The sequence below is a fragment of the Astyanax mexicanus genome, chromosome 13 (genome assembly GCF_023375975.1).
Source record: "Astyanax mexicanus isolate ESR-SI-001 chromosome 13, AstMex3_surface, whole genome shotgun sequence".
Classification (NCBI taxonomy): domain Eukaryota; kingdom Metazoa; phylum Chordata; class Actinopteri; order Characiformes; family Acestrorhamphidae; genus Astyanax; species Astyanax mexicanus.
Window position 1 is genome coordinate 35,961,059 of NC_064420.1, and position 20,372 is coordinate 35,981,430.

The 20,372-nt window shown below is 39.0% G+C and overlaps 1 protein-coding gene across 11 annotated transcripts in view; it reads left to right on the top strand.

The window, feature by feature from the left end:
* ubr4 (ubiquitin protein ligase E3 component n-recognin 4) overlaps positions 1-20,372 on the top strand; it is a 51,148-nt gene that overhangs the window by 18,036 nt on the left and 12,740 nt on the right. For 8 of the 11 annotated variants that reach the window (XM_049462980.1, XM_049462978.1, XM_049462982.1 and 5 more), the window contains 43 exons: positions 23-256; positions 756-926; positions 1,042-1,224; positions 1,352-1,510; positions 1,597-1,749; positions 1,870-2,097; positions 2,751-2,908; positions 3,088-3,259; positions 3,379-3,580; positions 3,729-3,892; positions 4,198-4,414; positions 5,339-5,555; positions 5,982-6,014; positions 6,369-6,432; positions 6,543-6,677; positions 6,767-6,941; positions 7,045-7,185; positions 7,300-7,421; positions 7,540-7,651; positions 7,950-8,080; positions 8,237-8,414; positions 8,960-9,064; positions 9,511-9,666; positions 9,810-9,978; positions 11,084-11,288; positions 11,397-11,510; positions 12,035-12,244; positions 13,504-13,653; positions 13,762-13,989; positions 14,105-14,183; positions 15,666-15,881; positions 15,992-16,160; positions 16,277-16,421; positions 16,551-16,636; positions 16,727-16,814; positions 16,923-17,116; positions 17,214-17,453; positions 17,596-17,734; positions 17,858-17,983; positions 19,127-19,255; positions 19,382-19,725; positions 19,854-19,944; positions 20,035-20,119. In XM_049462980.1, the coding sequence (XP_049318937.1) occupies positions 23-256; positions 756-926; positions 1,042-1,224; positions 1,352-1,510; positions 1,597-1,749; positions 1,870-2,097; positions 2,751-2,908; positions 3,088-3,259; positions 3,379-3,580; positions 3,729-3,892; positions 4,198-4,414; positions 5,339-5,555; positions 5,982-6,014; positions 6,369-6,432; positions 6,543-6,677; positions 6,767-6,941; positions 7,045-7,185; positions 7,300-7,421; positions 7,540-7,651; positions 7,950-8,080; positions 8,237-8,414; positions 8,960-9,064; positions 9,511-9,666; positions 9,810-9,978; positions 11,084-11,288; positions 11,397-11,510; positions 12,035-12,244; positions 13,504-13,653; positions 13,762-13,989; positions 14,105-14,183; positions 15,666-15,881; positions 15,992-16,160; positions 16,277-16,421; positions 16,551-16,636; positions 16,727-16,814; positions 16,923-17,116; positions 17,214-17,453; positions 17,596-17,734; positions 17,858-17,983; positions 19,127-19,255; positions 19,382-19,725; positions 19,854-19,944; positions 20,035-20,119 (6,817 nt within the window). The remainder of the gene's footprint in view (positions 1-22; positions 257-755; positions 927-1,041; positions 1,225-1,351; positions 1,511-1,596; positions 1,750-1,869; positions 2,098-2,750; positions 2,909-3,087; positions 3,260-3,378; positions 3,581-3,728; positions 3,893-4,197; positions 4,415-5,338; positions 5,556-5,981; positions 6,015-6,368; positions 6,433-6,542; positions 6,678-6,766; positions 6,942-7,044; positions 7,186-7,299; positions 7,422-7,539; positions 7,652-7,949; positions 8,081-8,236; positions 8,415-8,959; positions 9,065-9,510; positions 9,667-9,809; positions 9,979-11,083; positions 11,289-11,396; positions 11,511-12,034; positions 12,245-13,503; positions 13,654-13,761; positions 13,990-14,104; positions 14,184-15,665; positions 15,882-15,991; positions 16,161-16,276; positions 16,422-16,550; positions 16,637-16,726; positions 16,815-16,922; positions 17,117-17,213; positions 17,454-17,595; positions 17,735-17,857; positions 17,984-19,126; positions 19,256-19,381; positions 19,726-19,853; positions 19,945-20,034; positions 20,120-20,372) is intronic. The other 3 variants (XM_049462981.1, XM_022677449.2, XM_049462979.1) reach the window with 2 other exon arrangements.

The following is a 20,372-nucleotide window of genomic DNA, read 5'->3' on the forward strand; positions in this document are numbered from 1 at the left end:
AAATTGTTTCCTTGTGTAACAGGCACTGGTGAAAAGAAGCCCCAGTAGTGGTATGAGCTCCAATATGAAAGAGTCATCAGCCTTCCAGAGTGAGCTGCGGATGCCTGAAAGCGCCATCCGCCACCAGAGTGCATCACCTGCCGACAAGGGAAAAGTCACCATCTGTGATGGCAAAAGCAGCGACGATGAGAAACCCAAGAAAAGCAGTGTGTGCAAGAATATTGAGGGTTGCAGAGAAGACCTACTGGCCCAAGTGGTAAGAATGGCATGGCCGTGCTCTACTACTGTAAAGTAGGGCTGCAACAATTACTAAGCATAATTGAAAATCAGTGCATCGTTTAATTTGTATCTATGCATACGCTGCATAAAGTGCTTGAGTCAGTTTTATACACTGTATACCTGTTTTCGGAAGAAATGGGCTTACTGTCTCTAAAAGAGCCCAAACACAACATATTACAACAATAAATATCAGCCCATTCCACATTTAAACAAACTAACCACAAAGATAGAAAAGTACTAAGCTGTCCTGGTACAGTATTCACACCCTGAAACAGGAGCATCGCCAACTGGTAGCACAGATGGAAGGCATGACAAATAATCGCTGGCCAGTAGACTTGTATTTTCGACTACTTTAGTTTGAGCCCTACCAAAAATGTCTTTGATGTCAGCACTGTTGTAAATGCTTAACTCTTAGATTTTGTTCCTGTGCCTGACTTGTTCACACATGCACTGTAAATATTGTTTTTCTGCTATAGTCAAGTTCATCCACTGCAACTCTGGTGCTGGACCTGCTGATCTTTCTCATGGATGCCATTCAGTCAAACTTCCAGCAGGCCTCGGCTGTGGGCAGCAGCAGCCGTGCCCAACATGCTCTCAATGAACTGCACACCCAGGACAAGACTGTGGAGATGACTGATCAGCTCATGGTACGAATATAGCCAACAGCAACACAGAGTATAGATTTACAGAGTATAGAGGCATGTTATATCTAATACAATGTGAGTGTATGTCTAAAACGTGTGTGCTTGTGTGTATGTCCAGGTTCCTACTTTGGGCTCTCAGGAGGGAGCATTTGAAAATGTGAGGATGAACTACAGTGGAGATCAGGGTCAGACCATCAGGCAACTAATCAGTGCTCATGTGCTGCGCCGTGTGGCCATGTGTGTGCTCTCTTCTCCTCACGGGCGCAGACAACACCTTGCTGTCAGCCATGAGAAGGGCAAGGTAAGCTAGCAAACAATGTTGTGGTGTTGCTTAAGTTGTAAAGCTGTGAAGAATAATAATTATGCGATAGTATTTGTGTATTAAACACCTTATTACTGTTTCTTTTTTTATATATATTTTTTTGCAGATCACAGTCCTGCAGCTGTCAGCTCTCCTTAAGCAGGCTGACTCCAGCAAAAGGAAGCTAACTCTCACACGCCTGGCCTCTGCACCTGTGCCCTTCACTGTTCTCAGCCTGACTGGAAACCCCTGTAACGAGGACTACCTGGCTGTATGTGGTCTCAAGGTAAGATTAGTTATCTGCAGATCTGTAGTTGTATTTGTTTGTTTATGTATTTACTTATTGTCCTAATCATTTTTTTTTTTTTGCAGGATTGCCATGTGCTCACGTTCAGTAGTACAGGCTCAGTGTCAGATCACCTAGTGCTGCACCCCCAGCTGGCCACTGGCAATTTTATCATCAAAGCCATCTGGCTACCTGGATCTCAAACTGAACTAGCAATCATCACAGCTGACTTTGTTAAGGTTGTTAGTTTTTTATGATCACAAATATTAAACTTTGTAAAAAAAAAAAAAAAAAAAAAAAAAACGATCAGTTTATTTCCAAGTTTTATAACCGGAATGCAATTTTTTTCCCCCTCATAGGTCTATGACCTGTCTGTTGATGCTCTGAGCCCCATGTATTACTTCCTCTTGCCAAGCTCGAAGATCAGGGATGCTACATTCCTATTCAATGAGGAGGGAAAAAACATCATTGTCATCATGTCCTCTGCTGGCTACATGTACACTCAGGTGATGGATGAGTCCAGCAGTGCACAGCATGGCCCCTTCTATGTCACAAATGTGCTGGAGATCAATCATGAAGACTTAAAGGTACTTAAACTCTAACTTTGTAAATTACATACATACAGCTCTGTAAAAAATTAAGAGAACACTTCAATTTCTGAAGCTTCTCTGATTTTGCTATTTATAGGTATATGTTTGAATAAAATGAGCATTGGTGGTTTATTCTATAAACAACAGACATTTCTCCCAAATTCCAAGTAAAATACTGTCATTTAGAGAATTCATTTGCAGAAAATGAGAAATGGCTGAAAAAAAGAATGCAGAGCTTTCAGATCTTAAATAATGTTCAAAGTTCATATTCATGAAGTTTTGAGAGTTCAGAAATCAATACTTGGTGGAATAACCCTGGTTTTAATCAAAGTTTTCATGCATCTTGGCATGTTCTCCTCTGCCAGTCTTACACACTGCTTTTGGATAACTTTATACCTTTACGCCTGGTGCAAAAATTCAAGCAGTTCAGTTTGGTTTGATGGCTTGTGATCATCCATTTTCCTCTCGATTATATTCCTGAGGTTTTCAATTTGGTAAAATCAAAGGAACTCATCATTTTTAAGTGGTCTCTTATTTTTTTTTCCATAGCTGTATATACAGTTTTGCTCACATGACTTGAGCTGGTTTAATTTAAGTGAATTAGTCAGAGATGAATTTGCAAAATGACTCCTGATTGCTCTGTGTTACAGGACAGTAATGGCCAGGTGGCAGGAGGGGGAGTATCTGTGTATTATTCCCATGTCCTCCAGTTGTTGTTCTTCAGTTACAGCCAAGGGAAATCCTTTGCAGCCACAGTCAACCGTAGCAACATGGAGACACAGAGGCTATTTACGATAAATGTCAAAGGGTATGCCACTTCTTTTTTTTTTTTTTTTTAACCTGAGTGACTATTACATCAGCATTGCATTTTTATGCTTAATGTTATTTGTGCTTATGGACATTATAGTATGTCATCCCTTAAAACCTGAAATTTACATTTAACATTTAATTAATTGCTTTAAATAGAGTTTTTTCTCTTTTGTTTAGATCAAATGGAGGCAGTAAGACCTCTCCAGCTTTATGCCAGTGGTCTGAAGTAATGAACCACCCAGGGCTGGTGTGCTGTGTGCAGCAAACCACAGGGATCCCTCTGGTCATCATGGTCAAGCCAGACACTTTCCTCATTCAGGAGATAAAAACCTTGCCCGCCAAAGCCAAGGTATGTCTTTTTTTTTTTTTTTTTTTTTTTTGAGTAGAAATGAGTAGAAATATATGTTGGTCTGTCTGCATGTGACTCATTGTTTGTTGTTTTTCCTGAACTGTCTCCCTGCTGCCCAGATTCAGGACATGGTGGCCATTCGTCACACAGCCAGTAATGAGCAGCAGCGTACCACTATGATCCTTCTGTGTGAGGATGGCAGCCTACGTATCTACATGGCCAATGTGGAGAACACCTCCTACTGGCTCCAGCCCTCTCTGCAACCCAGCAGCGTCATTAGCATCATGAAGCCTGTCCGCAAACGCAAAGCTGCTGCTGCCAGTGAGCATTTCTCCTATTATTACAGCATATGTTGTCATACAGTCGCCTAAAGTTTGCAGCATTCTACATTTATTTATTTATTTATTATTTCTTTTTGAGTTTGCATTTTGATTCACTTGTTGTCTTTAAATATAAATCTCTGCTGCAGCTACACGTACATCCAGCCAGGTGACCTTCCCTGTGGATTTCTTTGAGCATAACCAGCAGCTGACAGAAGTGGAGTTTGGGGGAAATGACTTGCTTCAGGTTTACAATGGTCAGCAAATCAAACACCGCCTCAACTCCTCAGGGATGTATGTGGCCAACACCAAGGTAAGAAAATAACAATTGAAAATGTTATTGTGATTTTTAATATTTGTTGAAATAGTGAGGTTTCAAAGCAGGTAGATGAAAATAAGCATGACTGCCAAAGGTGGGAAGCTCTGCACAAGGAGCAACTGTGTTGAAGTTCAAGATGCTGGCAGTTTTTTGTAGTGTAGGCATGATAAATGCTTGCAGGGGTGGGTGTGGAAATAAAAAATAAATAAAATAAAGCCTGTGCAGTCTTCTACCTTGCAGCATATTTCAATGTAAAGCCAACAGCTTTTATTTATTTGTCCCTCCCACCTTCCTTTCAGCCTGGTGGCTTCACAGTGGAGGTGGTGAATAATAACAACTCTATGGTGATGACTGGAATGAGGGTGCAGGTTGGCACTCAGGCTATTGAAAGAGCTCCGTCGTACATCGAAATTTTTGGCCGCACAATGCAGATGAATTTGACTCGCTCCCGCTGGTTTGATCTGCCTTTCACTCGAGAGGAAGCTTTGCAGGCAGACAAGAAACTCTCAATCTTCAGTAAGTGCTTTGCATTGGTCTTTTTTTCCATACAAAATGATACTCTGTGTTGGGGTGGGGGGTTTTAACAAAAATGCATATCAGGTTGTTTTGCAAGATTCTGACTGTTTCACAGTATACAGTATTTATTTATTATTATTATTTACATTTATTTGCACAAATGGTCTTAAATATAGATTTGTGACTTACTGTACTGTTAGGAGTACATATAATATAATATAAAATACTAAGGCTTAAAAAGAAGACTTTGATTACTGTTGGGTTTATTTTGTCCCACAAAATTACACAATATATGAAGGTATCAGACTTCATTAGCAGATAAACAGCTGAAGAATTTAAACAATAGACCTTAAAAAGAGATATGCCAACAACTTGAACAGGCTTCCTTTACAAAACTAAATATTTTAAATGCTTCCATAAACACTTAAAAGGGAACTAAAATACTCAAAATGTAAGTATTCAAAGTATAAGATTTCTCAAATGTTCAATTAGACACAAGTTTAATATCAATATACAGTATATTATTATTATTAAAGCCACCAGAGGCGTTACAGTATTTAAGCAGCTGTTTGTCAGTTTCACAAATAAATTTAGTTCAGTGTGCATTATTATTTGTCCTTTAAACTACAGTATTAATATATTTAAAAGGGCTATAGTTACTCATATTGCAAGGAGCAGCAGAAGCTCCAAGAGTTCTGTTCTCATGTTTCTCCAGGCAGGACGGTGTGAGGCTCCACTGAACTGACCTGAACTCCAGCTAGCGTTAGCTATTAAGCTCTGCTACTGTGCTTTTTTTTGCCGCTGATGTTCTACACAGTGCTCTGCAGAGCCTCTAGCAGTATGGCTGTATGTGGAAAAACTGGTATACTGCCCAGAACTACCCTGTGTTATTTATTAATTATATATCCATTCACTTTGATTTAGTTGGAGCTTCTGTAGACCCTGCAGGAGTCACAATGCTAGACTCAATAAAGATCTATGGCAAAACCAAAGAGCAGTTTGGCTGGCCCGATGAACCTCCAGAGGACTTCCCTTCTGCCTCTGTCAACAATGTGTGCAGCCCCAACCTGAATCAGGGCAATGGCACTGGGGACAGCGATATCACCACTCCCACCTCCACAAGCGGCACAGTGCTGGAGAGGTAAGTCTGGACTGTGCACTGTTTATACTTCGTTTCTCTGATTTCAGATCAAAGCTTAAGTACAATTCGGTAATATTGGTACTCAAAGCTCAAAATCCTTCTCTTTTGTTCCATTTCTCTGTCCTCACTGTTAGTGTTCATCTCTACATGTGATCTTTTAACATATATCATTAACATAATTTCTTTTAACACATTGATGCTATAAAACAAGGTTTTAATAATACTTAGTACAAGAAAGAGGGCAGAGAGGTGTGGAGTGGAGGAGTGTGTGGTGCGTCCAGTGCATGGCTGCCTTCATATTGACTTGTGCTTGCATGCTTACATGTCCTCTGTTACATACAAATCATTTTATTTACTTGTTTCTTTCTGTGATCCTCACACATTTTTCTTTTTCTTTGCTCCCAAAAAAAAAACAATAAAATAAAGTTGCGAAACTGAGTCCTTATCAACCTTGGACCGGTTAGTAACCGCCCTTTCTCTGCTTGTTTGCATGGTGTTTGTGTGTGAGCGTGTGTGTGTGTGTGTGTGTGTGTGTGTGTGTGTGTGTGTGAAAACACACAAGGCAAAAGGAAAACAGTTACACTAAGCTTGCAATTAATTGCATATAAAAAGAAGGTGCAAGAGAATTTCACCTTTTCTTTAATGTCATGAATTATCTCATGTTATTGCTCACTTAGATGCTTATAAACATAGTTATATGATTTGGTATTTTGTGCAATTCTTTAAATTGTGTGGTTTTGAAGTATTTAATATTTTTTAAGATTTAAATTCCATGCATTTTATGGGAATAAATATTTTCTTTGCCCTTGTCAGGTTGGTGGTCAGTTCATTGGAAGCTCTGGAGAGCTGCTATGCTATTGGCACTGCCAGTGAGAAGGCAAGTATAAGCTGTTAACTTTTAATTTAATCTAATTTACAAACAAAAGTCCATAAAAAAACATTTTAACATAAATAAAATTTTGCACCTCTTTGTTTATAATGTTTTAGGAAAAAAGCAAAGGCCCAGCTCTGGAGTTAGCCACTCTTCTTCTGTCTATGCCAACTCCTGCTGGAGTCCAACAGCAGACCAAAGGCCTTCTGGCCAGTCTGCACACAAGCCGCACAGCCTACCACAACCACAAGGTATGGACACAGGCACATCTAGATAAACAGGGCCTAACCTGGGCTAATTTGACCACTTTCCCTATTGATTTATCTCTCTTTCTATGTAGGATCAGTCTCTGCTGAGCAATGCAGTGCAGTGTTTGAACAGCTGTAGTAAAGACGGTAAGGACTTGGACCCCGACGTGTTCCAGCGGCTGGTGATAACTGCCCGCTCCATTGCCATCATGAGACCCAACAACCTGGTGCACTTCACAGAGTCCAAGATGTCTCATGTAGAAACAGGTACACAAGAAAAAAATAATCATTAACATCTTACATTTGTTTAATATATTTTATGTTGTGTTTAAAGCCTGTTTCACTATAACTGATCTTTTGTCTTCTTTAGATCTGAGTGAAGATGGTAAGGATGGCTTGAAGCAGGCTGATGCTGAAGGCTGTAATTTTATCATGCAGCTGGTGAACAACTTCTGGAAGCTCCATGCTCTAAAACCCAAGAATGCTTTCCTTGCTCCTGCCTGTTTGCCTGGTAAATAATCTGATCTCGGTATTTTAGGCTGTGTTTATTGGCAATTTATCAAAAATATTTACACAATTTTTGCTCACACCATTAATTCCCACATTAATTTATTTTTTTTCCCAGGTCTGACTCATATTGAAGCCACAGTAAATGCACTGGTGGACATCATCCATGGCTACTGCACATGTGAATTGGACTACATCAATGTTGCCTCCAAAATCTACATGCAGATGTTGCTCTGCCCTGTAAGATATCATACATATGTTGTTACTGTGATGTCATTTTTTGCCATTTTAATACTTGCATTGTGCCTCATGTGGCTGATTTATAAATAGTAAATTTTGATATCTACAATTGTTACAGGATACGTCTGTAAGCTTTGCTTGCAAGCAGGCCCTGATAAGAGTGCTGAGACCCAGGAACAAGCGCAGGCATGTGACCTTGCCGTCTCCACCACGCTCCAACACTCCAATGGGTAAGAGCTTAATTAAGGATGATCTCGTCCCTGTCCAATGAAAAACAAGTTCTATCTTCATTTTTGTAGATTTTTAATTATTTATAATTTGAACACACGCACTGTCACTTACACGGTGTTAAAAATGTATTAAGACCTGAACCAATAGAAATGAACCTCTTAAACTTAAGTAGTTCTGTACTGTAAAGTTGCAGTTTTAAAGATATCTGTTTTTATTGGAGAGCAACGTCATGTATTTGTTAAATGTCTTATACTTTAACTTTATTTAAACTTGGCACATTTCTTGCTAAATGCTCAGGTGATAAGGATGATGATGACGACGATGATGCCGATGACAAGATGCAGCCGTCGGGTATGACAGGAGGGGAAGGTGGCAGGCAGGAGAGCCAAGAACAGAATGAAGTGGACCACGGAGATTTTGAGATGGTGGTGAGTTTTGGCCAAGGATTGGCCTTTTTTGAGATCCTGTTAGATTTTTTTAGCTTACTGTTATTGAGTAAGAGTGAATAGAATCCTGAACAATAGTGTTTTTTTAATAGTACATGAAGGCAGGTGTTATGTAACTCTCTTTTCTCTGATCTACAGTCCGAGTCCATGGTTCTGGAAACAGCGGAGAATGTAAACAATGGAAACCCATCACCTCTGGAGGCTCTCCTGGCTGGGGCTGAGGGCTTCCCCCCGATGCTGGATATCCCGCCTGATGCTGATGATGAGACCATGGTTGAACTGGCCATAGCTCTCAGTCTTCAGCAGGATCAGCAAGGTTAATATTTTGGTCAATAGCTTGACTCACATAAGCCAAGCATTTTATGCGTATGTACATAAAAGAAATTCTCTATATTGTCTATGTTTAGTTTTTTACGTTATTCGTACAGTCATGAAAAACCTTGAAAAGTCATGGAAATTGAAAATAGCAGTTTTCAGGCCTGGACAAGTTCTGGAAAAATAAAAATACCTGGAAAGTTTTGGAAAATTCATGGAAATTTGTTCTACAAATCTTTGCGTTTCTGTTTATCGATGGAAAAAATCTATTTTGAGCTAAAAGATATGTCAGCTCAGAGTTAATTCAGTAATTTAGCCGTAGACAATGGAGCTCTCAGGATCTGACACACATTTTATTATTAAAGATTGTTTATCAGATTTATTTAAGGCTGACTATAATCAATTTTAATTATAGTTTTAAATGATTTTCTAATTTTATTATTTATGTCTGTGCTGATGGCCATAAAAATTTGCAAAATTTAAAAAGTGTTTGAACACTGTTTTTTATTTTTATTTTCTTAATGTTTCTTTGTCTTCCTGATACAGGTAGTAGCAGCAGTGCTCTGGGCCTGCAGAGTCTGGGCCTTTCTGGCCAGGCTCCCAGCTCATCGTCTCTGGATGCAGGCACCTTGTCTGATACAACCGCATCAGGTAACTGCACCCACTGTTGTAGTAGTGCTTTAAACAGATACATTCATAGTGTAGTCATTTAATATTGATAGCACATCAACATCACAAAATGAATACATTTTTAAGTATATTGCATGCCCTATGTTTAGTTTTCTTATTTTTGTACTAGTGTTGGGCTAGAGCATTGTTTCTCAGTTCTCATCCAGGCACCCTGCTCTGCTCTGCACATTTTAGAGGTTTCCCTGCTTCCGACACACCTTCTGCCGTATAGAATTGCTTTGTTAATGAGCTAATTAGTTGAACCAGGAGTGTTTGGAGCAGTGAAAGCACTATATGTGCAAAGCACAGAGGCCCTGGGCTAGAGTGCTCCCTCTACATATAGAAAACTTTGGCATGCTTGTAATGATTGTTTGTGTGCACCTTTAGAAAACCCCCTTGCAAAGCCTGCTGTTTTTTTCCTGTAACAGCTCTGGTTATACTTTCAGCCCCAGCCTCGGACGATGAGGGGAGCACAGCAGCCACAGACGGCTCCACGCTGCGCACCTCTCCCGCCGAGCACGGGGGCAGTGTGGGCTCTGAGAGCGGAGGAAGTGCCATCGACTCAGTGGCTGGAGAACATAACGGTGAGTATGCAAATCTGCCTTATTATATATCATCTTATATGATATCTTTTTGTTCTTAATTAATCTTTTGACATCCAAGCCTGAGGCTGACTGTAGAATTTGAGGTTTTTTTTTTTTTTTTTTTTTTTTTTTTTTTTTTTTAGTGTCTGGGCGCAGCAGTGCTTATGGGGACACAGCAGTGGAAGGTCACCCTACAGGACCAGGCAGCGTAAGCTCCAGCACAGGAGCCATCAGCACCACCACAGCCCAGCAGGAGGGAGAGGGCTCGGAAGGAGAGGGAGAAAATGAGGGAGACATCCACACCAGCAACAGGTTTGCCTTTAACATAACTCCAGCTCTGGATGCTGCAAAGCTTTCTTATATTGAGAATCAAATGGCACATTTGTTATGAATTGTTTTTTTCATTATTTATTTCATAATGCAGTAAAATGAGTAAAGTGTTATAAGAGTACAATAAATTCCAATAATTGGGTAACAATAAAGGGGAGATAAAATGTGACAACACAACAACCCTTATTATATGCTAAAACCGAGATAACAGACCCGTCTTAAATAGAAAATACACAGAAAATAAGAGCTACCAGATTCAGCAATCAACCAGAAAGTCCTGAAACAGCTGGAAATATTAATGATTCTCTGCAGCTTAACCCATGAGAGCCCAGACCCGTTTCTGAATATTGATTCAGAATTCAGGAAGCAGCTCATTAATGTTTTTTCATGGTTACATGATTAATATTTGAAAGTTAAAATCCTGATGTAACACAAACCACTTTATATTGTTTTAGTAATCAGGTCAGAACTAGTTCTATGAAACATAAAACATTTAATTAAAGCATTTGAATGATTTAAATGGTTGTAAAAAAAAAAAAAAATACACTCTTTAAAAAACTAGTTTTATCTCCAGCTCTAAAACAGCACTACTACATTCTGTTAAAAAATATACTAAACATACTTGCACACTGCCCTTTGATGCTCCCAGGATGTTCAGTATATGTCCCTTAGTTTCGTAATAAATTATAAAGACAGAAACTTCTGTAAATAATGTTCCACATCTTTTAAAAGGTCTGTGACACATCAGTATGGGCTCTTTTGGGTTAAGAAAATACATTGAAGATGTCATTGTTTGGATATGCTGCTGCTTAGCATAGTGAAAAGGTCCTATTTCAAAACTTTTTCAGGTACTATCACTAATTTATTAAAAAAAAAAAAATGTTGTCAAGCACGCAAATATTACTGTGCTGAAATGCAGTAGACATTTTTTGACACCATAAGAGAGCTACTGTTTAAGCAGGTTTGATTATATTTACCAGTCAATCTGTCTGTGCTAGGGTTGGGCCGTTGCGGTCCTGGAGGACCTCTGGCTTTGCTATTTCTAGGTTACAGTTAAAAACTCTCTGCATGTGTCCCTTATCTCCAGGTTGCACATGGTGCGCTTGATGCTGCTGGAGCGGCTCTTGCAGCACCTGCCCCAGCTGCACAGTGTGGGTGGGGTGCGTGCCATCCCATACATGCAGGTGATCCTCATGTTGACTGCTGACCTGGATGGAGAAGATGAGAAGGACAAAGGAGCATTGGACGACCTGCTGGCTCAGCTCATTGCCGAGCTTGGCATGCACAAAAAGGTCAGAGTTCATCACCAGTGGTCTCAGTTAACACAAAACACAAAATTGATTGTTCATTGTTTTTCAACTGTAGCAGGTTTTACATGTTGCAAATGTTTTTGTATTTAGGACGTCTCCAAAAAGAATGAGCGCAGCCCAGTAAATGAGGTGCATCTGGTCATCATGAGGCTACTCAGTGTCTTCATGTCACGCACAAAGTCCGGCTCAAAGTCATCTTCTGAGGTATCAAGCATATTAAAATTTCTACAGCTCTAAAAAAAAAATAAGAGACCACTTCATTTTTTTAATCAGTTTTTCTGAGTTTGCTATTTATAGCTATATGTTTGAGTAAAATGAACATTGTAGTTTATAGAATAAAACAACAGACAACTTTTCTCCCAATTTCCAAAGAAAAATATTGTCATTTAGAGCATTTATTTGCAGAAAATAAGAAATAATGTAAAGAAAACAAGTTTATATTCACAAAGGTTCAAGAGTTCAGAAATCAATATTTGGTGGAATCATCACAGTTTTAATGCATCTTGGCATGTTCTCCTCCACCACACTGCTTTTGGATAAATTTATGCCACTTCTGGTGCAAAAATTCAAGCAGTTCAGTTTGGTTTGATGGCCTGTGATCATACATCTTCCTCTTGATTATATTCCAAAGGTTTTCTATTTGGTAAAATCAAAGAAACTCATCATGTTTAAGTTAGTTTCACTAAATTGTTTGGCATAACTTCTGTTTTGATTGTGATCCTCTGCAGTCCTCCTCTCTTATCTCTAATGCTACGGCTACTGCTCTGCTGAGTCTGGGTGCGATAGACTACTGCCTGCATGTGCTGAAGTCTCTGCTGGAGTTCTGGAAGACTCAGCAGGGTGAGGAGGAGCCAGCAGCTGCCAGTCAGCTCCTCAAACCCCACACCTCCTCCTCTCCCCCTGACATGAGCCCCTTCTTCCTGCGCCAGTATGTCAAGGTGAGAACCCCCTTTTTATGACCTGGAGCCGTGTCACTTTATACGGCTGTGAGAGTGCCTGTGTAAACTGTAGGTAGGTAGGTATGATGAAATATATAATTGAATAAAATAGTTCACTATTCAATTTTAAAACAAATACGGGTTTTAACATGATCTTACCCAGTTAGTAAAAAAAAGGCATGAAATATGACCAAAATTATTATTACTGTTAGGGGTGAGCCATATTGTATCGTACACAATATCACCAACATTTTTGAATATCGTGAATGGTAGTATACCCTGACACATCGTGCCATATTACCCCCCCCCCCCCCCCTAATTATCACATCAGGGTACTACTTTTAAGCTGTTTTTAGCAAAATAAAAATCTTCACTGTTCTCATTTCCCCGTTGTATATTTTCAGAGACAGATTATATCTGTACAGTATCATTTATTTTACTTTAATCCTGCATATATAGAAATATTTGGAGTGCATTATTAGTATCATGACATTTTGAATCAATGACTTCTTTTACAAATCTGATAAAATCCTTGTAATTTTAATATCTCAGTTAGGGGTCTGTCATATCATTGTACACACTAATAAAATTTAATTGTCATTTTCTTGCAGTAGTGTAATCTTAAAATATATTTTTTTAAATTTAGTGTTTTGACATATTGCCAAGAGTATTGTTATCATGAAAATACCATGAAATATTGTGATATTATTTTAGGGTCATATTGCCCACCACTAATTACTATTTGTCTTAATTTCTGTAAAACAAGCAATCCTATATTGATATAGAGAAATGAAGCCACTGCCTGAGGTCTACGGTTTTGTATCTTTAAGTTTGATTTACCTTTATTGACCTAAAAATGACAATGAATTCATAGGAAACAGTTACCTGTAACTGTACCTTTGTTATAAAGCCTGGGATAGCACTATGATTTTCCAATATATTTTATTAAAAAAAAATCTAAAATATGAATTCATATTTTAGCATCACTAATATAGAAACAATTTCTATTAGGACATTAAATTATTGTCCAGCCCGAATTGACCATAAATAAAAGAAACTAATCAGAAAGTTGTTAAGCTCAGCCACCAAATCAATGTGTACTTTTAACAGTAAGCAGAAAGGCTTTCTCAGCTTCTCTCTATGATCTTGGACAAGCCAGTTCTATATGCTGTGCAATCTACTGCAGGGAGCCAAGTCATTTAATATTTATGCATGTTTTGTTCTATATCATGCGTTATAATCTTCTTTTTTTCCGTCAGGGTCATGCTGCTGATGTCTTTGAAGCATACTCTCAGCTCCTCACTGAAATGGTGCTGCGCCTGCCCTATCAGATCAAAAAGATTGCTGACACAAACCCCCGCATTCCACCGCCCATCTTTGACCATTCTTGGTTCTACTTTCTCTCTGAGGTATGGCAGTTGTATACTTTCCAGGAACACATTCTTACAGTTTCACATTTCCTGTGTCTTAATTTCACTGATTTCATGTGATCAGTAATTTTTCTCATTCTTTTGTAGTACCTGATGATCCAGCAGACTCCGTTTGTGAGAAGGCAGGTGAGGAAGCTCCTGCTGTTTATTTGCGGGTCGAAGGAAAAGTACCGCCAGCTTCGAGATCTCCACACACTTGACTCTCACGTTCGCAGCATCAAAAAGCTTCTGGAAGAGCAGGGCATCTTCCTCAGGGGAGGCATCGTCACAGCAACCTCTGGCTCTGCTCTACAGTATGACACACTCATCAGTCTGGTGAGTGAGCAAAGCCCTGAGAGTGTGGTGTGTACAGTATATGTGTAGTCTGTGTTGCATAGGAGGTGCACAGGTACTGATATTGGGACTTTGCTTCTTTCTTGTTTTGTTTCAGATGGAACACCTGAAAGCATGTGCAGAAATTGCCACACAGAGAACTGTCAACTGGCAGAAGTTCTGTATGAAGGATGATTGTAAGTTTTCAATTTTTTTTTTTCTATTTTTAGGGAATTAGTTTAATATTGGATATGTATGGTCTACAAATTGCATTTGAATTTTGTGTCCTGTCTTTAGGGCTTGAGTTAAGTTCTCAGGTGTATTATGGCCACTAATTATAGAGCAGGCCTGGCTGTCCTCTCATTGGCCTTATTAATGAAACACGAGCAGAAGAAATATGTTTATACATATATATTTATTCATCAGGGTTAAGACTCACAATGTTTGCAAGTATGCATAAAAAAGCATTAAAGTGACTGCAGTGAGTATGTTTTATGGTAGTGATATGAAGTGGCAAAAAAATTTCCATGTGTGCACAATTTAGGAAAACATTGGCTTTCATTAGCATCAATTTGTATTTTTTTTCAGGAAGATCCATTTTACTGGTATTTTTATTTTATTTTATTTTATTTTTTTTTAATTACTTTTTTTTTTTTTTTTTCTCCCAATTTTCAAACTGCCCCGGAGAGGCTGACTTGCAGAAACACAGGGTGCCACTTTGCTTACAGAGTCAGTTTACATGTTGTATCATGAGTTACATCATTTTGCACAGTGCTAATTATTTCAAAGTGCTAGTTTCGCCCATAGGGAAGGTTAAGATCCATTTATCCCCAGTAGTATTTAATAAACTGATTCTATCTTAGCTGCAACATAAACGTAAATCTTTTCCATTGTGTATATTTCGAATCCCGCATCAATCCACTGTTTTTTTTGTTGGGGTATCCTGCTGCATCCATTTTCTAGTTACAGACTTTTTACTTGCTGCCAACAGTATTTAAGCAAATATTTATCATTTTTTCCTACTAAATGCAGCACCTTTCCCATGAAAAGATTCAGCCATGAAAATTCAAACTCAATTCCAAACAAATTCACTATAGCATTTCTAATCTCCTGCCAAAAGCCAGCCAATTCTGGACATTCCCAAAAAATGTGAAACTGATCGGCCATCTGAGTACCACACCCAGCACCATCCCTGCTGCTTTCCTTTTGCTATCAGGGCTCTTCTTTTAGGAGTTAAAAAAAACCTAACCAAGCATTTCCAGTTAAATTCTCTTAATAATCTGGAGTGTGATGTTGACATTGTCCATCTACAAAAGATAGCCCAGTCTTCATCTGAGATCGAGTCACTTTCTTTCTCCCATTTCGATTTTATTTTATGTTGTGGAGTGTCTCAGAGTAATCTAAATGCTCCTATATATGTTTGAAATTATCTTTTTGGTATCCTTCATTGTGTAGACATCTATAAAAGCCCAGATTGCCCTTTGGAATACTGATCTCTTTTAGTTGTTTGTTATAAGAATGTCTACATTTCGCTGGTAATTTTTGTGATGTTTTTACATTTTTTTCACAAGTTAAATACATTAAAAAAAAATTATTTAAACCAGGCATGCCCAGTTTTATCTGCAAATGCCAGTATTAATACCTTTGCAAAACTAATGTCTCTGTCTTTTCTTTTGCAGCGGTGCTGTACTTCCTTCTGCAAGTGAGTTTTCTGGTAGATGAAGGTGTGTCTCCAGTGCTGCTGCAGCTGCTTTCCTGTGCTCTGTGTGGTAGCAAAGTCCTGGCTGCCTCTTCCTCTGGAGGTTCTGCCTCAGGGACTGGAGCCTCACAGTCTTCTCAGAGCAAGTCGTCCAGCAAAAAGAGCAAGAAGGAGGACAAGGAGAAGGAAAAAGAAGGTGATTACCAATACTTTCAAGAACAGATGTGTTGTGAATGCAACAAATGTGAAAAATCACTTTGCCAAGGTTGCTTCAACTTTTTTTTTTTTGTTTTCTTCTGTTATCAGGCGAGGGAGCAGCTAGCCAGGAGGATCAGTTGTGCACTGCTCTGGTTGGTCAGCTCAACAAGTTTGCAGACAAAGAGACATTGATTCAGTTCCTGCGCTGCTTCTTGCTGGAGTCCAACTCTTCATCTGTGCGCTGGCAAGCACACTGCTTGGCCTTGCACATTTACAGGTACACCACAGGGCTCTGTTCTTTGGCCACTGTTTTTTTTACAACTAATAATTGACATCTTTAGTCAAAAAGAAAGTCACTGTATGTCATTAACTCTGTATTATAAATGCTTACAGGAACTCCAACAAATCTCAGCAGGAGTTGCTGCTGGACCTGACCTGGGCTATCTGGCCTGAGCTCCCTGCTTATGGTCGTAAAGCTGCTCAATTTGTGGACCTTCTGGGCTACTTTTCTCTTAAGACCCCTCAGACAGAAAAGAAGGTATGTTAGTACAGATCAAATGCATTTTACGTTTGAAATTTTGTGACGGGTAAATCTGTTGTGGGGTTTAATTTAAATACTGAAATAAAATTCTCACCATATATTGTTTATTGCATTTTATGCGTGTAGCTGAAGGAGTACTCTCAGAAAGCTGTGGAGATTTTGAGAGCACAAAACCATATTCTCACCAATCATCCCAACTCCAACATATATAAGTAAGTTTACAGAGTCTGTTGATGATCATTTGATTGCTCTGATGTCATTTCCATCACAATTTTAATTGTTTTACTGTCTCATTTGTTAAGCACCCTCTCTGGACTGGTGGAATTTGATGGATTTTACCTTGAAAGTGATCCCTGCTTAGTGTGCAACAATCCTGAAGTGCCCTTCTCTGTGAGTACAGTGGATCATATGGGAGTGCATTTTTATATTGTTTAAACCTTTATATTGGTCAATATATATTGTTTAATCACTATTTATTGCATCATTTTGTTTGGTTAGAACATCAAACTGTCATCTATCAAAGTGGATACTCGCTATACCACAACACAGCAAGTGGTGAAGTTGATTGGCAGCCACACCATCAGCAAAGTCACTGTGAAGATTGGAGATCTCAAAAGAACCAAGATGGTGCGCACCATCAATCTGTACTATAACAACAGGACTGTGCAGGCTATTGTGGAGCTAAAGAATAAGTACGTCATTTTCATCAATTGTTTACATATTTTTACCTGTGTGTCAAAATGTTTGGCTTAAATTAATTGCAAAATTGTCCCATTCATTCTGTTTTAGACCTGCTCGTTGGCATAAAGCTAAGAGGGTACCCTTGACCCCTGGACAGACAGAAGTGAAGATCGATCTCCCTCTGCCCATTGTGGCATCCAACCTGATGATTGAGTTTTCAGACTTTTATGAGAACTATCAGGCATCAACAGAGACCCTGCAGTGCCCTCGCTGCAGTGCTTCTGTACCTGCCAACCCAGGAGTGTGCGGCAACTGTGGAGAGAATGTTTACCAGTGTCACAAATGCAGGTACAGAGACATATTAATGCACTGTGCACAGGGATAAAAAATAAAAATAATTATTGTTATTTAAGGTTAAAGGTGGTTAAAAAATAAGTTTAAGTGACGTTAATTTGCTGAGTGTGGTGTTCTGATTTTTCCCAATTTCTAGATCCATTAATTACGATGAGAAGGATCCCTTCTTGTGTAATGCCTGTGGCTTCTGTAAATATGCTCGCTTTGACTTCATGCTCTATGCCAAACCCTGCTGTGCTGTGGATCCCATTGAAAACGAGGAAGACAGGAAAAAGGCATGAAACACTTCCTTAGATAAATATTTTTTTATATTTTATTCTCCTTGAATTAAATGAAATGATGATTAAGCGTTGTATTTTTTTTTTCTCTTTTAATTATTCTTTGCTTGTTCTGTGTAGGCTGTGACCAACATTAACACTCTTCTGGACAAGGCTGACCGTGTGTATCATCAACTGATGGGCCATCGACCTCAGCTTGAGAGTTTGCTGTCTAAAGTGAATGAGGCAGCTCCAGAGAAACCACAGGTCAGTCCTTAAAACATGGACAGTCTTGACTCATAACGTAAATGAGACCTCTGCTTGCAACCCAAGTTGCCAATAAGTGGATAATATTTCTAAATAAAACTAAAAAACAATTTAATCTTTAATCAATATATTATATAGGATCCTAGCGGGAACAAGAAAATAAAGAGAAAATAAACTAAACATTAACCTAAATTCTTTACTAACAAAGCAGGAGAAAACAAACATTAAACCATAAAACCCTTTTCTCTGCTCTGAGAGAATAGATATATCATCAATCAGACCAGCAAACTCGTGCTCATTACCTCCTAGTACTCTGGTAAAATTCCATGTACTAAAGTATGTATTTTGTTTTGATCATGCATTTTGCAATGTATTCCCAATTTAATCTGTAGTGAGTGTTTAGGGCCGCTTCCACTGGCAGATTAACAAACATGCTAATTCAGTAAGCCACCTATTGAGCTATCCGCCACTTTTATCCACATTTTCCTCCATACTGTTAACACTGTCGCTGTGCTGAAGACTCTTTTTCTACCCTGAGATTTTATAATACGGTAAAAAGACTTTAGTCAGCCTGGCTTAAACCACAATAAACTATTACTGCCCCCTCTCAGACATACAGGGAATTAAAAAAAAATAATAGCATTAAAAACAATAAATCAAGATTTTAATTGATCTTTAAGTGATTGTCACCATTAATATAAATATAATTTATTTTGCCAATCTAATGCTGATTCTTTAGATATTTAAATACCCATTTAATTTTGAATACCCATTAATAAACACTGAAAGGTTGGTATTCATAAAATTGTTTTAAGATTGGCAGGTCTGAATAAGTTTAATTAGACAAACTGAGGTCATGCACAGACTTGCAATCAATAAAGTCTAAATAATGCTTCTGTGTCAAACCTACGCCATAGGAAGTGTAACTGCACCTTGTGACACAGGTCAAAGTATAAAACAGTCTTAAAGCTGTGAGCTAGGAACACTCAAACAAATATACCCCTTTTTTCCTGTTCCTGTCCCTTTTTAAAACTGACTCCCTCTGGGTGTGGTCAATCAGGCCAGTGTGTAGTGCTCCTTCTTCACCCTGCTGTCATGAAGAACATACAGTTGTACTAATTGTGTAATGATGGTGTGTTGTAGGATGACACTGGTGCAGGAGCAGGCCTGGGCACCTCCACTGCAAGTGTAAACCGGTACATTCAGCAGCTCGCTCAGGAGTACAGTGGAGACTGCAAAACCTCATTTGATGAGCTCTCCAAGATCATTCAGGTAAGAGACAGTTCATCATATTTACATTTTAAAACATTCTGTCTCTACATATTTCTTAAGCAAAGTAAATAGTTGACCCAGTAAAACACACCAGAACCATGTTCGTGTTTCTCCTTCTTTACACAGAAAGTGCTTGCTTCTCGTAAAGAGCTGCTGGAGTATGATCTACAACAGCGAGAGGCAGCTACAAAGTCCTCCCGCACCAGCACCCAGCCCACCTTCACTGCCAGCCAGTATCGTGCACTGTCTGTGCTGGGCTGTGGGCACACCTCATCTACCAAGTGCTACGGATGTGCTTCTGCAGTTACTGGCCACTGCATCACACTTTTACGTGCCCTGGCCACTAACACCGCCATCAGGCAGATTCTGGTACTACAGGGACTCATCCGGGAACTGTTTGAGTACAACCTTCGCCGTGGTACTGGAGCCATGAGGGAAGAAGTCCGCCAGCTCATTTGCTTGCTGACCAGGTATAACTTTTTGGAAAAATATATCTGCAGACCTAATGACTTTAATAGCATAGTTAAAGAGCAGTGTTTTCTCAGACCCTGTTAATAATTTATATTGAAGTTAATGGTTGTATTGATCACTTTGGCAGAGATCACCCTGAAGCCACTCAGCAGATGAATGACCTCATTATTGCAAAGGTGTCGGCTGCCCTTAAGGGACATTGGGCCAATCCTGACCTGGTATGCCCTTTATCTTATCTAAGAGTAATGCTTTTTTTCTCCACTTTGTTTTATTTTGGTTATGTGACAGTGTGTGGTTTTGTTTTTTAGGTCAGTAGCCTACAGTACGAAATGCTGCTCCTCACAGACTCTATAGCAAAGGAGGGAGGTTGCTGGGAACTGAGACTACGCTGTGGTAAGCCAGCACACAGTTACCATGTTTTTCACATATAAATCACTATAAATCAACATCTATTTTCATACATAAGCCGAATTGTAAGCAACACTAGTAAGAAACTTCTAATAAGAAAAGTTAAGCTAAGTAAATAAAACTGTTTATTTGGATGAGTAAACTCTTCCATTTATTTACAGTAAGCTTACATTTCCTAGTTTCTCCAGCACTAAGGCTGGAGCATTAGCATAAGCGTCTATCTGCTAACAGTTAGCAG